A 19044-nucleotide genomic window follows, 5' to 3' on the forward strand; every position below is an offset into this window, starting at 1 on the left:
AACTATATTTTATTATAGTTTGGTTTGCGCATGAGTATCTTTTTTTATATAAATTAATAAATGATCGTCAGTTTATCTAAAAAGGCGAAGTTTACGAATTTTTTTCGAGCACTTCCGGTTCGAATGTAAGAATTCTGTTTTCGTAGTTGGTAAGACCTAGTTACCCGCTTTCGGAAAAAAAATTGTATCGCTTCTGTGTGCAACCGTTTTGTCGCAAAAAAATTCCAGAAATTGTAAATTTTTTAAAACTCGCCATTTTTGGGCGCCATCTTTTAAAATTCTGAAATTTTGTCAGATGGTTCAACTTTACATGAATAATAAACATACCAAATACCATTCTCGACCAATGCTTCATGAATCAACTGCAGCTTTTTAAAGTTAACGAAGTTTCGTTAATTTTGATGTCACAGTTAGCAACACTGGGAACAATAAAAGTGCAATGATTTGATGATGTTTGTGGTTCACATTCATTAAATGAAGAATAAGAGGTTTTCTTGACTGTTTTTTTTATTATTATTATTTTGATCAAAAAGGCGCTCTGAAATAGTAAAATGAGCCTCTCCTACTCCTCCGTTTTCTTAAACCGAAATAATCTGAAGTGGAAATTACGATTACAAAACACACAAATTTCAAGTTCACTTACTTAAAATGATCTTCGGAAACAAAATTTCACTGATTTTTTTTTTTTTTTTTTCATGGACCAATCATTTGCTTGGCTGGTGTCTTCTTCGCTAATAGCATGTAACCGTGCAGGTGCTCCAATATGTGTTGGTTCACTCACAACTCATCCAGGAGTGGATCTAGGGGGACGATTGCCCCCCAGAAAAAGAAACTTTCTTATTTGATATAGAAATAAAACCCATCTCAGAGTTTGGAGCTCTTAAAAGTAGCTCTAAGTAGCAGTATTACAACCCCCACCCCCCAGAAATCCGTCCTGGATCCGCCCCTGCGTAGCACAGTGTCGATAGTCACAAAACACCTATTTTCACTTCTCTTATGCTCTTCTGGAAACCTGTACCCTGGCTGAAGGTCCATGTGGAAGCATAAACAGCACTTCAACTTCACGTAATTCATAATATTTCTGCTACGCACCACTGGTTACCATACATATATGTATGTAACAAAAGTGCCTTTTTGCATATTTCTTAAATCTACACTTTGAATTGCAGAAGTTCGATTTTGGGAGAAGCATGAAGTTAGTTCATGGTGACCCGTTACTGCCATAAAAACTTCACCATTTTCCGAAAGCCAAAGATGACTTCGTTGAATACTAGTTACCGGTCGCATACTTTCTCTTTTTTTTTTTTTTTCTTCCGGAAGTCGTCGAATTCAGTTCCAGGCAACAAAACGAGTGTAATACCCGGAAAAAAATGAAATCTTTGAGTTTTACGTCCCACGATTATGCCGGTTAAGCTAAAGGAGACTGTAATGATGAGTAATGAATGAAATGGTGGAATGAAGAAAGTGGGAGGTAACGGGAGAACCCCGAGAAAACCCACGCACACGGTGTTTGTCCACCACAAAGTTCATTTGGCGGGGTCTGGGATCGAACCCGGGACCCCAAGCACCAGAGGTGAACGCTCTACCACTTAGCCACCGCACTTTTTTCGAGTATTTTTAGAATCTTGTCTATGGCTATGAGTACATGAGCCGAATCGTGTGTTTTGTCGTCGCTTATTACAACAAAACTGTCAGATGTTTCATATTCCGGTGATAACTCTGAATTTCACTTTGCAGAATAAGTCTAGTTTTCAACCAAGTCCACATAAAGTAAAATAGAATTTGTATCTTGAAATTTTATACGGTGCTTTTCGGTAGCAATTAATTCTCTTTGGATTTTCTTGCTGTACTCATGAGAATTACATGTACTCATGAATTATTCTTACAGTTAAACCAGCAATGTACGATACGAAAACAGAAAGTGGCACAGTTTGTTAACGAGATCACTGTTTTCCCATATGGCATACGTAACACTTTCATTTTCATCAGGATCAATAATTAAAGACTCCACACTTATTTCTTCCACTCCAGGACGTCCACCACATTCTTGAAGAAGCCAGCAGTCATTTTCTACGGATCATACTACTAAAGGAAATAGGTCACTCATGACAGCTTCAATACAGGCTGCACCTTTTGCACAGTACACACACACACACACTTCCCTCGCAGGTTGCGGACTGACCCACTTTAGTCGAATACTATAAATTCTCGAGTGACCCATTCTTATGCTGGGATTGTTCTGTTTAAAAAGTCAGTAAATTTCTTTGGAACGCGTAAAAAAACGTTTCGATTTTTTTTTTTTTTTTTTTTTTTTTTTTAATAATTATAACTTTGTCCTTTTTCGATCACTGTAATGACATCGCACTTAATTGAGGCTTTGTGTGGAGCATTCCAAATCACCACTGAGGTAATAGTTCATGCTTTTTATAAATCATCAGAATTTATTGGATGGCCATTTCAAGTAAACTTAAAATTTGTATGTTTCGTAATCGTAATTTCCATCTGATTATTTCAGTTTAAGAAAACGGAGGAGTAGGGGTAGGCTCATTTTACTATTTCAGAGTCTTTTTGATCAAAATAATAAATAAAACAGTCAAAAAAACCTTTTATACTTCATTTAATGAATGTGAACCACAAACATCATCAAATCATTGCACTTTATTGTTTCCAGTGTTGCTAACTGTGACATTGAAGTTAACGAAACTTCGCTAACTTTAAAAGGCTGCAGTTAATTCATGAAGCATTGGTCGAGAATGGTATTTGGTGTGTGTATTTATTATTCATGTAAAGTTGAACCATCTGACAACATTTCAGAATTTTAAAAGATGGTGTTTTCGAGAAAATGGCGCCCAAAAATGTCTATTTTTGAAAATTTTACAATTTCTGGATATTTTTTTTTAGGCGAAACGGTTACACACAGAAGCGATACATTTTTTTTTTCCGGAAAGCGGGTAATTAGGTCTTACCAACCGTGAAAACAGAATTCTTAAATTCGAACCGGAAGTGCTCGAAAAAAAATTGGCGAACTTCGACTTTTCAGATAAACTGACGTTCATTTATTAATTTATGTAGAAAAAGATACGCATGCGCAAACCAAACTATAGTAAAATATAATTTATTTATATCCCTTTGTACATACCACAACAAGAATTATAACTCTACCTGTCTCCATAGCCGAATGGTGAGGCTCCGAAGTTGACAATTTTCCATGGCTTCTACAATTCATAAATTGTACTCCCCGTCTTTAATGGCCCATTACTTACAGGGAAAATTTTTTTCGGCAAAACAAAAAAACATGGGTCTCTTAAAAACATGTCTAGTTGCTATAAAAAAAAGTTTCAACAATATCTGAGATGGTGATGGTACATGCTCTGCCTGAATTGAAATGGAAGTCACCATAGATTAACGTGTAACAGTTTCACCAACTATCCACTTTGGCTTCATTAGACACTATTGCTTAAATAATGCGGTAATATAGCGGTTATATTTTATTGAGAGGATGAGTGTTACCACCTGTTATTAATTTAAAAAGTTATTGGATGGTATTTAAAACAAAAGACAAGTGTTTTTATTTTTCCCTTTGCCAAAATGCAATGTTTTATTTGCGGGTAATTACAAAAATTAATTTAATGATTACATATAAAAAGAGATAGCCATTAATTTTTAGGCTTTACCTTATCGCAGGGAACCAAAACTAAAAACTTGGGTTACCAAAATAACAGCGTTGTGTGAATGAAAAATACAACTTACATTAAACAGGATTTGAGTCCAGTTCTCCGTCGTTCATCCATTCTTCGAGTTACGATTATTTGAAGGTTTTGTTCTGAGTTTTATTGTGAACCTCCCTCCACTGTCCTTTCGTGTATATTTTATATTAAAAAAATTGCATCATTCTGAACCCTGAGGTCCACTATAATTACTTCGTTTTTTCTCTTAATGATTTTAAATGACACGAGAGGATAACTGATCGCCCGAGACTAAAATTTTTTTGTTACATTTAGATTCCCATTAACTAATATTTACATTTTTAAATTGCCACAAAATAACAATATAAAAATGATATTTGCAATTTCAGTCTTCTTTTCCTTTAACATTAGAGTATTTTTTTGTTTTTTATAAAATATATAATGTATTTTTTTAACTCTGTTTTTAATTTTTTTTTACACTATGAATACAAAGGTAGTGACACATTTAATATGAGAGACAGCGAAAAAAGAAAATTCCTGATTCCTGATACGCTGCCATAGGCTGCTACCGCCAGTCCTCTTTCACCAGAAGCCAAATTATAAAATAGAAACAAAAATCCTGAATCTCTTCCCCCTGTTTATACTAATGTCACTACCTGTGTATTTATAGTGTCTAATGAAGCTAAGTGGATAGTTGGCAAAACTTACACTTTTTTAAAAAAATATATATAATAAACGTATTGTTTTGTTCAGCGAGTTGTTTAAATCATATTTATGAAAAGATTGTTTAAGGTATGCTTGAGTATTAGTTTCATCTTAATAGGTGGAGTGGTTATTGTTCAGCATCAGTTTTGAGGATTACAATAAAATACAGGGTGACCCAAAAGTGGGTATACAGACTTGCATCGATCAAGTATGACGTTTTAAATGATTAAGTTAATAAATTTACTTGCTTAGATTTTTTCCGAGCTTAAGATATAGGTGAAAAATTAAGAACAGATAAGGAAGAAACTAATTTCACCTGTATGGATAAAAATAAGTAAATGATATAAAATGTCATGATTCAATCAGTGCGGGACTGTATACCTACTTTTGGGCCACCTTGTATACAAGAATAGTTTTACTCGAGTTTCCCGGAAACTGAGCATAAAGATTTATACTCACTGTATAATTTTGTTCAACTTAATGAAGTCTGTCCGCTGGTATATGTTTCATCTCCAGACATTGTTTCTTTCGTTAAACACTAGTAATATTGAAATTATCCGAATAGATATTCTTTGATAATGGGGAAGATACAGACTATATAAACTATTTATTAAGTGCTATTTTGTAAGTAGCAAATTAATTATGCAGAGAAATTGTAGTGTCATTCTTTGATTTACATGTTACTTTGAAAAAAATGTGAAAAAATTTGGGATGGAACTGATGAGCACTTTCTAAATAAGATAAATGCAAACAAATGATGAAATAATTAATGCAGACATGGCGAATGGAAGCTAAGATTGAGAAAGTTTTGTGTATATATATATATATATATATATATATATATATATATATATATATTCTTCTCATATGTGTATAAGAAACAGAGAAAGTAAACAAACTTCGAATAATAGTCAATTGAACTATATTTGTACAATGTTTTTAATTTGTTACTAGATAATTACAGATACTTCATGAGTTGCTATGCTAAATTACCTGTACAAAAGAGGTAATGAAATTACAATTTCAGTTTATTATTATTATTATTATTATTATTATTATTATTATTATTATTATTATTATTATTATTATTATTATTATTATTATTATTATTATTATTAGACTTTCCTGCAAATAAAGAAAGTTGTGGTTATAATATCTTTCGCAACAGAATTATAAATACTCGATTTCTAACATTTTGTTAAAACTTGTATTATACCTTGCGACATCACAGTTTTTCTTCCTTTTTTTCTTTAAAAAAAAAAAATCATGTTCATAGGGTATTGTAACGGCCTAGGAAAGCCACTGTCAAGAAAAATTACATTGACTCACTTTTTCACTTAATTTGACTTCAAATATGTCGTTGAAAAGACGAGCTTACTAAAATATACAGGGAGTCCATAAAGTCCTGCAGGAAAGTAAAACTCTATAACTTGGAAACCGTTACGTTTAAGTGTATAAATTTTGGGGCTTGGAGGAAGGGAAGTTTAAAGTTTTGTTCTGGCCACAATGCTCGATGACGTTTGCGCTGGTAATCATGTGACTTAAGATGGCGTCTATTAAAGAAAAGGCAAAATGTGTTTTGTGGTTTGCGGAATTAAAATGTTGCGTTTCAGTGCGAAGAAAGTTCCAAATAACGTATGGAAAACACCCCCAGCAGAAACAAGTATCAAGAGGTGGTACGAGAATTTCAAAGAAACGGAAAGTGTGGCAAATTTACCACGCTGTGGAAGGCCAAGGAACGAGGGACGATGTGATTCACACGTTGCAGGGCAGCGTAGCCAGGAGTCCAATGAAGTCACTTAAACGTAGGTCATTGGAACTGGGAATACCGAAGTCAACGTTACACAAGATCGTACGCAAGAATTTGAAGGTCCGGCCCTATAAATTAAAATTTGTGCACGACCTGATAGAGGAAGATTGTGACATTAGAATGGAATTCTGTGAGTCAATGCTTACCCGCTTACAAGAAGATGGTGACCTTCTGTCTCGATTTCTGTTGTCAGATGAAGCCACATCTCATGTGTCGGGAAAAGTGAACAGGCACAACTGCCGAATTTGGGGAGTGGAAAATCCACGTGAATTCGAGGAACACAAGCGGGATAGTCCCAAAGTCAATGTGTGGTGTGCTGTTTCAATGGAGCACATTATCGGCCCTTTTTTCTTCGAGGAAGAGACGGTAAATTGTAACAATTATCTGAACATGCTACAGACATTTCTTTTGCCAGAACTTACTAGGTTAGGCATCCTTAATGAAATCCACATGCAACAGGATGGGGCACCGCCGCACTATGCCCTTCAAGTTCGACAGTTTCTTAACGAAGAATTGAAGGAGAGATGGATTGGGCGAGGAGGCCTCAGACCTTGCCCTGCAAGATCCCCAGATTTGTCGCCTTGTGATTACTGGCTGTGGGAACACGTGAAGACGAAGGTGTATTCGCAGAAGCCAGCTAATCTGCACGATCTCAAGAACAAAATAACTGATGTGATTTTGAACATTCCAGACGAGCACCGCCAACACTCAATTCTTGGTTTCCGAAAAAGACTGCAAAAGTGTTTGGACGTGAATGGTGCACAATTGGAGGTTTGGCGATGAACCTTAACTAGCTGAAACAAAACTTTGAACCTTTCTGTAAGTACGCCAAAAAAGTATTTGTTAATACATAGTTACGTAGTTTTCAAGTCATAGAGTTTTACTTTCCTGCAGGACTTTATGGACTCCCTGTATATCGCACTTAAGTGCGTTTCTTTCATAATTTAGCTGTATGCGTCAGTTGGTACCCTAACAAATAAGAGCATGTTTACATAGTTGCAGAATAATGGGAAAAGAATACGCACAAACAAGTTTTATGCTAATGGGATAGCTTCTTCATGTTACAATTACAATTCTTCCTATTTTTGTTACAAGGGAACCAAAAATATGTAAAACTTACAATATCTGATGTATCTCGTAAGTTCCAATGAAGTTTCGTTGACTATATGTGAAGTCTTCATTTATCTTAAACTTGAAAACTTCTTCCGTAATTTGGCAAGGAAATATTTCTTCTGCGATAAGTTCTTGAAGTTAGATTTAGTGTTTCCGACTCTGAAGGTGTGTGAATCTAGTAAATAATAGGTAAAATTCTGATATTTATTTATTTATTTATTGGTTTAATTTATCTGTATATTTTCAAGAATTTGTTTTAGCTGTTTCAGGTGCTCCTCCATCACCTCCTTGTTCTCCACGAGAGCCCAGTGCGACAGTTCCTGCAGGGGTAACCCAGGAGCCAGGAAAATCTCAGCCATCACCATACACTGCCAGCACTCATTCCTTACTTGCGGCTGCGACGGATCGCGAGTGCCCTTCATTCATGCTTGCTGAGCGGGTTTGGCAAGACAGCATATTAAATTCTCAGGGGTGTAATAATACTGATTCTGGAGAACAAAGCACTTCTGAAATTGTTCCTGGACAATGGGAGTTCGCCGACCCCACGCGGAAGTCTGTGTGTACTTGCTCAAAGTAAGAGGGCTAATTAATTAATTAATGTATTTTCATACATTTTTAATTATATAAACTGATTTCTGTTTATTTCGTTTGTGTGTGTACTACAGATTCTGAAATAATACATATTTGTGAATTACCGCTAGCAGTTGTAACGATTATACAGTCAGTTCCGCACAATTAAATCCCGTCTTTACGCACAATTGGTCTTCATAACAATTGATCCAAAGTCTGCAAGGAAGTAATGTGCATATTACGCTTTTACTGCTTGTTACGTTGCTGTCAATGATCAACATTTATTTATAAATGAAAAGCGTGTACTTATAGGAAATCCAATATGTGATAAAATTTGAAACAGTTGGGAAATTGGAATGATGTCTACATCCGTTCTCAAGTTACATTGCTATCAACAGTTCCTATATGTTGAGAAATTTTGTGCATATTTCGTTGTAAAGACTTAAAACATAATTGAGAACGCAATTATTACGTATAAGCGTATGGAACACTTTGTAATAATATACTACTAACCCAATTATTGTTCTTTCCAATTGAGTTTCTTTCCGAGATATTTTAAGTGCTTCTCTCGGGCACTTTTCGTCAGGGTTTCAAGGCTTAAGTTGTTTTCATGTAAGGTCTCACATTTTTTATCTCAACAGTGGTAATATTGCGCAATATATATTACAATACTAGTAGTTATCTACTTATCCCAGTAGATTTCTGAGCTACTGAGATAAATAAGCAGCTACTAGTATCGTAAAAAGTATATTGCACAATATTCATTGTATCACTTGTTGAAATATATTTTTTAAAAAAATGTGAAGACCTTACATAAAAACCGAGCTAAAGATTTCGATTCTGACGAAGAGTGCCCGAGAAAAGCGTGTAAAATATCGGAAAGAAACAGAATTGAAGAAACATTATTTGGGAGTACGCGATACTTTATTTTATTGCTAGTTGAATTTTGGACATTTGATGGCTATGTGAATGTATACATGAAATTACTTTGATAATGCTAAAGTGAAATTTCAATTAGGCCAAAGGGGACTGTGTTTTGATATAGCAGGGTGCAGAAGCGAGGAAGTGATTCGAATTTTTCTACTAGCTCATGTTGAAGAGCAACAAGAAGTCGAATGAGAATTGAACTTGCTTGCAGCGATAAAGTAATCTTTTGATTGTGCTCTTTTCTGAAGTTGGATGACTTAGTTGGATTTTTTTAAATCAAAATAAATAAATGGAAGTTTTAAATATAATAATAATAATGAAATTTAAATTCTGAATCATATTCCTGGATGTATTTTTTTTTATTAGTATAATACCAACTTAAATTCTTATCTTCATGTTTTGATATTGTTTTTGAAGTAAGTTTTTGGATGATTCAGCTTCATCGTAATAAAATTCACAAAACTAGTAACCATTTGTTGTTCGCATAAGCTTGAAAATTCGTTTATGTTAAAACAGTGTGGATTTCATTGTAGACGTGTAAGAGTTGTGTTTGTGTCAGTGCACGTGATTAGAATAGCTTGTAGAATAGAAGGAACAAAACTTTCAAATACCTTAAAGTGAATACCGATATTGAGAGAGCACAAATATGTATGATCACAAATTATTTCCTGTACGAATTAGTTTCTGCATGTTGTTATTTTATTTATTTCCTATATTTGTATTGCGTGTGTATTCTAGTTACCTACATCAAGCATGGTTGTTTTCAACACTGTTTTTATAGCCTGGTTCTTGGAATGCCGTGTCTTATTCAACATGGGAAAGAGGACCGTGATAGGTTTTCTTGCTGCAAGGGGAAAAGCTTTATAAATATATTCATGTGTAAGATGGTCTTTTTTCTTCTAGGAATTCGAATGGTTTTAATAGTTATGAAAGTTAGATACTTATACTTATTTTCCCTGTAGCATATAGAAAACCTTCTATTCATCTGGGACCAAAATAAATCTTTTGTTTTATAATTATTTTTTCTAACATTCTTTCATCCAGCAGTGAGGATATCTGCAGAAATCAAGATCCACTTGTATTGTAAATGCTACCCTCTTTTTTTCCATTGAAGTGGAAAGTAAAAATACTTAACAGTATTTGAAAAAGATGAAGTAGAAAAAAAGACTAGCCATATTCTTATTCTGATTCCAAACTTTCAGGTGTAGAAAACCAAAACAAGTGACCCAGAACAAAGGTGGAGTTAATAATAGCTCAAGCTTCAGTTCAAAAGCTAAAGGGGAGAAAAGTGACAAAAATCGGTATGGCCGAGGTGTCACACCTTTCCATAGACGATCTCCTATCAATGAGGAGGTAGCTTGGGTCGTAGACTCGGAAATGGTGACCACTCCTCTGAGGTTCGTATGGTCAGAATTGAAACTAACTATTGTCACCCCAGTGTTGGGACAGGTTGAGTGTGACAACAGAAAGACTAACATTTTTTAGTCAAGTTTATATCTTTTTCCTTTTACATGTTGCCAACAGTGGAATGATTGATTGGAAATGGTGGGGCTTTCGTGTGCTACAGATTTTTTTTTAAAGCAGGAAGGATTTTTTCCAAGATAATTTTTGCATTGCATTCGTTCCTTACCTGGTGCTTCATGGCCTTATGGGTTTGGGATTGGATACCTCGAATGCGTTCGTTCCTTCTTCGTGCCTTACTAATTACAGTTTTCTCCGGTTTCCTACTTTCCTTGCTTTTTCTAGCTTTGATAATATGTCTTTAAATAATGTTCTGGTGGATGGCGTTTCATTTTGTAAGCATATGTTTCCTGATTTACAATTCTGTGCAGACTGTGTGCGTGTGTATGTATGCGTGTGGTGGGTATTTTGTGCTTTTATCCACGATTTCAGTAGTTAATGTATTTTTCTATATATATAAAAGTTTACATTGTTACTTCAAAATACTTCTTTAACTTTATGTGTAGTAGAGATTTAGAATGTGTTTTGGTCTGTTTACTAATGTTGAGAGTTTTTTTCGTGTGAAAAATATTAAAACTCTCTACAAGCTATGGCTGATGTACCAGATATTAATAATTAATGTTTTCTGAACACTAATTTTAAAAATTTAAATAAAAAATTGCGTTTGCTCTAGGTTTTTATTCCAGCATGCGTAAGTTAAATGTGTAAGTTTATTATACAAATAATATTACTCCTACGTGTTATATGTGTGAGAGAAATGTGTTTGGTTCGATGTGTCGTCTTCGAGTATCTTATTAGTCAGCCAGAAGTAATATAGCCTAAGAATTGCATGTAAAGGTAGTCCTGACACTTGGACGTGATTCCATATAACTCTAGAAGTGCAGTGTAATATCTAATTTTGTTCCTTGTTTTGTTTAGAAACCGTGTCATACATATTAATGTTAAATTTATTTCGTTTGTCTTAAATGTACACTTGCGTGTTCGACTACATTCTTTGGGCACTTGTGTTGTGGAAATTGCCTGTAAATCATTCTTGTGCTCTTCAAAACAGTCCTGATATGTTAGAAGTTGGATAATACACTCGAATGATTACGCTTCTTTGTATTTGGATGTTCCTGGGAGCTTTCTTTGTAATAATTGTGGAACACGTTTTGTTCTAGTGTTTAAATTTATCATAGGGAAAATTGTAATTTTAGTAGGGGTAAAGTAGTGCAAAATGTTCGTATTTAATCAACGTACATGTTGTTGTGTTTGACATTTTTCCTTGTTTTAAATTTTTTTATTATTTTTTATTTTCTTTAGATGAAATTTCAATATTTTCGTGGATGATATCTATGACTTACGCAATATCCTAAAAATCTCTCAGTTATAGTATCATTTTGAGAAATCTTATAAAAGCATAATAGGTTGTTTGGTCTCTTCTGCGTCCACAATAAATACAGTTGGTAGCTTGAACTTGAATATTACATATACAGCTATATATGTGGAATTCTCCAAGGTGAATATTGAAAGATCATTAATTAAGCTTCGAAAAATACAGGGAGTGAAAAATTGGTAGGGTACCTTATCAGAATTTTTTCAGTGACTAGTAAAAAGTAGTGTTATTTTTCAAAAATTAACTTCAAACCAATTTTTCAGTTGTTGTTTTATTGTCACCTTTCCATTTTTCGTAATTCTCCGAGAATATTTCGTATCGAGCCAGCTGTACACCTGTCGTCATTATATACTACATTCTTATCAAAATTCGTGTAAAAGTTAAATCATTGTTATAGTAAATAATTTGTTTCAGAAATGGATCAAGTAATGTAAATTATTTGAGTACGACTCTGTTCTGAAGGACCTCCAAAGCTTTCGTGATTTTTATACAAGCTAACAGGTTTTGACAGCTCATCCTTGCTTTAAAAGGCATTATACTCACAACTGCCTATCTGAACAGGCGTAGAAGAACGATTAGCATTCCATTGATATGTCGTGCAACCCTTAGTGATTTTTCAGTGTATATCTCAGTTTTACCAGACGAATTCTAGGATGCTACCTTTAATATGTAGACCCTGGATTTCATTGTTGTTTGCAATGTAAAATATTTTCACAGCTAATAATAAATAATATGTGTACTTGTGAATAAATAAAATGCATAACCGTATGTGATGACAGTTGTTATACAAATGGGTTGGGAAAGTTACAAGAGAACTGATAAATCTGCTTGTGTGAGTGCAAGTGCATGGCTTTTAAAAGAAAGACGAGTGAGCGTTGTTACAATTTTACATATATCGTTAATAAGATTATTCGCTTTTCTTCAGTGGTTAAAAAAAAAAAAAGTTTGATTACACAATAACCTTCTTCTTGATATTCGCAATATTAAAAAAAATGGGTCGATTCATCGATAAGTTACATAATTTGTTGTGAAAGAATGTGTTTTAGTAATCAAGGGAATTAATTTACATTAGTATATCTTTAAATATTAGATATTTTTTTAAAAAAAATAAATAATGACAATAAATTATTTAATTGCATTTGTTGTGTTTGGATGTTCGAAATTTTAAAAGTGGTGCATAGTAATAGGTAGTAAATTGTGAGCGCCATCCCTGATTTCTACTCTGTTGATGTATAGGAACAAAGTGTATTTCATGAAAGAGATTTTCACTTACTCATTATATTTTACTGTGGTTTGATTACAATCCTACCTTTATTTCGTACATTTAATATTACATGCCTTTATTCATAATTACGAAATTCCGATATGAGAGAGAGACATTCTTGGAAGCAACCCAGTGAAATTAAACATTAAATATTCAATTCAATAAATAAATAAATGACAATATCCCTGTGTATTTTAGTCCAGAAGTCAAAGATGGGGTCAGAATGAACAGCCTTATTGGTAAACAAGACGAGTAGAGGGTGGGGAAAGAAGTGAGTATTCGAACATGTTAAATAATATTTGTTTGCTTCCTCAGTACGGAATCTCCTGCTCTCAGTAAGAGAGAAAGGAACGAAAAACAAAACAACAAGTGGCAGAATTAGACGAACTGATTTTCATTTTTATTTCTAGATAAATTTCATTATGGTATTTTTCGTCTTATTTTTTTTTGGGGGGGGGGGGATAATGCAGAGTTATTTCTTTCTATTTACTGGTTGTAAGAATTAATACGGGTATTGGTTTACTTGTGTATACACGAGTGATCTTGAAGTAATTTTGTGTATGATGTGAATTTTTAGAGGATTACGTTCATATTTTCAAGGTAAAGCTTGTTTTCCGTAAAATGAAACGTACTGCTGCTCTTTCTAGAAAGTTTGAATTTTATTTGTTTTGTATATTGTACATAACTTATTTTTCTAGTAGAAATGAGTGTTAACCAACTAAAATAATATTAACATCATATCGGTCATAAATGATTGTATTTTATAACAGGCGGGAAACATATTTCATGTTGTGTTCGTCCCAGGACGCACAAAATTCATTGGTATATGAACAGAGTTAATAGTGTTAAAGAACGCAATTACTCCGAGTAAATAATGCAGTGAGATGTAGATAATATTGATAACATTTTAGGTGTAAATGTAAATTTCATAGTGTGTGCCTCCCATTAAATTTTGCTTATCGATTTAATGTACCTAGTGCTATTGCAGAGCTTCACATCTTAATGTTTTAATGTAGAGCGTGCTCTTTATGAAGTGGGTAAATAAATCCTAGTTACTCTGATGACACAATCAGGAATTCTAATAATTATTCTACTTACAGGTTTATGTAATTTCTGAAAACCACTAGCACTTCCGAGCTGAGCTTTCGACTCTGCCCTGGAGTTTTTAATAATAAAAGCAGAAGACTGAAGAGTTAAAACACCAGGGAAAAATAAATGGAACGGACTTACCAGGTTGGAGCCGTGCAGGAGCACATCTTATCAAAAACATAGGTCACACATCAAATGATGGACACGTGAATTAGATTATAGAGGGATTAATGTGCTTTTTTTTTTTTTTTTTTTTTTTTTTTTTTTTTTTTTTTTTTTTTTTATGGAAGATTGCAAACTCATGTTGGTGTTTTTATTATTTTGGTCAGTGCTGTGCAAATTTTGTAATTACTGCTCCCATTCATTACGCCATAAAATTTCTGAATCTTCTTTCCTGTCAAATTTCTTTAAAATGTTTCGGCAGACCTGACACCGGAATTTTCGCTTTAGCATCCCTAACATGTTCCTTTAGCACTTACCGTAAGGTTTCTTTTAGTCTTGGTTATGTAATTGTCGTGGCAACTGCATTTTGTTTCATAGATATGAAATTTGGGATATTGTTCTCAGAAGTTTTGTTGTTGTTGAAGGAGGGGGGGGGGGGGGGGTCAAACCTGTATGAAAACCATGCTATGTGAAAATCATCTTTAATGCCGTTTTAAACTGCGAAAAGTAGGTAAACCTATCCATTTTGACCTCAGATCTATCAAAACGTGAGTTCCTTGTAACATGTCATTCCAAATTTATTAGTATTGGAACTGATTACCCCTCATACTGCCAAACTTCAATAAATAGTCAGTTTTTATCCGTAGAACTGATTTGAAAGAGGTAAATCAAATGGCATAAAAGGAAATTCTTTCAAATGTGTGCTTTAGTCTTTGCTGAATGAGTCGTATCCTTAATGTGCGTATTAAGAAACATGTTAGGAATGCTGAAGCGGAAATTCTGATTTCAAGTCTGTCAAAACATTGGGAGGAGGAGGAGGAAGTAAGAAAGAAAGAAAAAAAAAGATAAAAGGTTCAGAAATTTTATTAAGGACTAAAAATTTACCGAGCGAATTTGCTCAAGTGGCTTCGCATTCGGGAGGTGGTGGGTTCGATTCCCGCTGCCTACTCTCCTAACTGGAGTTTTCCAGGATTTCTTCAGTTCTACCAGGCAAATGCCAGGATGGTACCTACTAAACAGGTCTTGGCCGATACCTTTCCAAATTCTTTCCAGTGTTCTTGTTGTGAGTTATCCCGTATAAAAATGGCCTCTGAGCTGTATCTGGTGATTGTTAAGTAAATAAATAAATTAATTAATTAATTAAATAAAAATGAAGTAGAAAAACTCATGTTTAAAAATTTGTTTATTCATTTACCAAAACCGAAGTTAAATAGGGATCATTAAGTGATGAATGGGAGGTAGTAATTACAAAATCTGCACAGCGTTGGCATGATGATAAAAATACAACATGAGTTGGCAACCTTACATCAAATAACAAAAGAATGCGCAAATTAATCCCGCCATAACGCAATCTGTGATCTATTTTTGATAAGGTATGCTCTAGCATCGCTCTACCCTGGTATATTTATTATTATTATTAATTTTCCCTGATTTTTCTTGTCTCTTCTTTTTATCATCCGTGACCAAGACACTAGGGGAGAATCGAAAATTCGGAAGTTCAAGTGGTACTCAGGAAGTGCATATCCTGTAAATAGAAAGCCTAGTTAATTGTTTTATTGATAACGTACTTTCAACAGTTATGCTAGAAATTTAATGGTTGAATCGTGGGAGATTTCTTTCATTATTGGGCGTTATCTTTAAAGTGTTCACAATTGTATATTGCTTTTCTGAAGTATTCTCGTTAATTAGGATTTACTGTATTGGTCCGTATATAAATTCAAATTTTAATTGTAAAAAAAATGTTGATATCTTCTATCCTGTTACCGCGACTTTATTGACGTGCTCATAAGACTTGGAGTTACGTGCTGTGTTTTGATCGTGGTAACACTTCTCTCGTGCAGATGGAAGTCCGCACGAAAAAGAGATGACTCTCATATGAACGGATTTACGACTATCAGAACAACAAATTACCCGAAACAGTTTCAAATAGTAACGACACTAACGAAGCAGAAGTTAAACGAGTAATTTGTACGTAGGAGTAGTAGTGCCAGAGTATTAGTATAAGTGCATAATATAGTAACAACCGTGACTAATATAACGACTAGTTACTGTGTCAGAGATGCTTGAGCATTTATTTCAGTCATATTTCCTGAGCTGTAATAAATGTTTGGATAACTCTTGTTGCTGTATACTCAAAATATGCTTATTAATCGTAAAACGCCATTTACATAAGTAACATCATTTCGTCATATTAAATAATAAATAACAAGGCCTGTAGCCCACTCATTATGTCACTGCATTAAATATATATGTACATATGTATTTACTGTATTCATATACATATTTCGTCGTGGCAACAGGATCTAATACACCGTGTTTCAAAAAGAATATACGTATTTCGAATGCATATATATATTAAACTTTAAGACATACGAATATGAAATTTTACATACATATTTACGAACCTCTCAAGTTCAAAGTTCAAAGTACAGATGTTCAATATGTCCTCCATCAGCGACACGAACAATAACACATCGATACTCAAATTCCTCCCATACTCGGACAAGCATGTCCTGCGTCACTGTTGTTATGGCAGTACGGATCCGGTTCTTCAACTCTTCCAGGTCCTGCGGGAGTGGTGGTACATAAACGTTGTCTTTAACGAAACCCCACAAGAAGAAGTCACAGGTTGACAAATCAGGTGACCGTGGAGGCCAGCTGAGACATTCTAAGTCGCCAGCTCCTTGACGACCAATCCAACGGTTCGGTAGAGTTTCATTCAGATATTCACGCACTTGGCGACTCCAGTGAGGGGGTGCCTCGTCTTGTTGAAAAATGAAGTTGTCTTCGTGCAGCCTCGGAAACAACCAGTTTTGTAACAGCGAGATACTGCTGACTGTTAACCGTGTTTCCATTAAAGAAAAATGGGCCGTAAACAGATGATAGGGCTATCGAAAAAAAAAAAAAAAAAAAAAAAAACATTGACTTTGGGCGAATCTCGTAAATGTTCAATGACTGCATGTGGGCTCTGTAGGCCCCAAATTCGAACATTTCGTTTGTTTACCTGACCACTAACACGGAAAGTCGCTTCATCACTGAACACGATGCGTTGTGCAAAAGTGTTATCATTGTCAATAGCATCCAGAATCTCGTTACAAAATGCCACACGTTTGAGTTTGTCATCAGGACGCAGAGCTTGTAACAGCTGTAACTTGTACGGCTTCATAACCAACCGACATCTCAAAACACGCCAAATTGTTGTTGTCAGCACTTGTAACTCCCGACTGGCACGACGAGTTGATTTTGAAGGGCTACGCTGGAAAGCAGTTTGAATTCATGCAACATTTTCTTCAGGAACACGAGGGCAACCAGGACTCTTTCCTTTACATACACATCTTGTATCTACAAACTGTCGATACCATCTGCGAATGTTCCGCCCATTCGTAGGATCAATTTGGTACCTCAACCTGAAACGTCTTTGCACTGTAATCACGGAATTGCACTTCGCAAACTCGAGAACACAAAATGATTTCTGCTGCGGAGTAGCCATTTTAAACATGTGACGGTTACCAAGGAAAACAGAAGACAACTGACATCTAGCGGCTATTGATATAAAATAGACTATGTATTCGTTTCTCCACTAGCCGAGCCGAGGCGCAGCGATCGATAGTTTCGACAAAATAATCCTTCGTAATACGTATATTCTTTTTGAAACAGGGTGTATAATTACGTGTTATACAGCTGCAGTTGTTTTGTGCCAATACCTCCTCATAGATTGTTACTTCAGAAGCAAATCAGCAGATTGTCAGCTTGGGCATTACATGTCTCTGATCCTGGCGTACGTTATACTCCTTGGTCTTATGATTTTCCGTAGCGTAATACGAACTAGAAATTTAGATTACTTTTCTTAGATACTTAGCAACTGTTGTTAATTATAGTTAATGGATTTACTCAGAAAAGGCAGTGTGATTTACTCTGCCATTATGTGGTATATCGAACTATTTTCATAGAACTTCTTCCGGTGCATATTCTACGTTTACCTGTGGATATTAAAACTTTACCGACTGTAATACTTAACTTGTCTTGATATATGATCATATGTTTTTATTCAAATTAAGAGTTAAAATAATTTGGACGATTGTAAACAAGCGTAGAAATCTAATGTGTAAACTATACAATTCTGGCGTAACTTCATTAGAGTTTATTTATTTATTTATTTATTTATTTATTTTGAAAGTGCAATATTTGTTCTTTAGCCACACGTGTTCATGCGTGCTAATTAATTTATTTGATTAATGTAAAGCAATAGTAATACGGCATGCGACAATAGACAAGTAAAATATAATAAATCAATGGAAGTAAATAGTAAAACAGTATGCAAAATGAAAATAGAAGTCAAGAAACGAAATTAACTCACGCGAAGTAAGAGCCTTAGGAGATGACTTGTAACAACAAATTACCAGCTGTTACAATTAGGATTGAGTCTGTATTTACGACCTCAGAAAAATTATAACATTTCGTCATATCGTTTGCTGATTTCGGAGTTCGAAATAACGAAAATGCATTGTAGATACTATTGGCATTCTTGATAACATATTTCTTGATATTGGCTTTAAAATTGTGAGACGGTAAAGATAAATAGATAAATTTCGTTTCCTAACAAGTATTGTGCCGGTAGTTAACAAAAACGACCTTTAGTAGTTATAGTTCCGTAATTTTTCAATAATGATACTGCAAATCCACTGTTATATAGGATGCGTCTTATATTCGGGCCAATACGAATATCTGTTTTAAATCGCATGAATTGCTCAGAAGTATTTTAGTTTAACGAAATATTTTTGACAATGAGTCACAAAACAAGTTACAATATTGAATTCAGTTATCATGTAGTTCAGAGCCCCACACTTAGGTTCATGACGTCCTTAGTGCTTCACGTCTTGTC

At 34.5% G+C, this 19044-nt stretch overlaps 1 protein-coding gene across 2 annotated transcripts in view; it reads left to right on the forward strand.

The window, feature by feature from the left end:
• The window catches only part of skd (mediator complex subunit skuld), a 259399-nt gene that overhangs the window by 174565 nt on the left and 65790 nt on the right, over positions 1 to 19044 (forward strand). Inside the window, exons 8-9 of one of the 2 annotated variants that reach the window (XM_081771449.1) lie at positions 7575 to 7887; positions 10014 to 10208. In XM_081771449.1, the coding sequence (XP_081627575.1) occupies positions 7575 to 7887; positions 10014 to 10208 (508 nt within the window). The remainder of the gene's footprint in view (positions 1 to 7574; positions 7888 to 10013; positions 10209 to 19044) is intronic. The other variant, XM_081771450.1, reaches the window with a different exon arrangement.

The sequence above is a fragment of the Thermobia domestica genome, chromosome 9, assembly GCF_964235325.1.
Source record: "Thermobia domestica chromosome 9, izTheDome1.hap1.1, whole genome shotgun sequence".
Taxonomy (NCBI): domain Eukaryota; kingdom Metazoa; phylum Arthropoda; class Insecta; order Zygentoma; family Lepismatidae; genus Thermobia; species Thermobia domestica.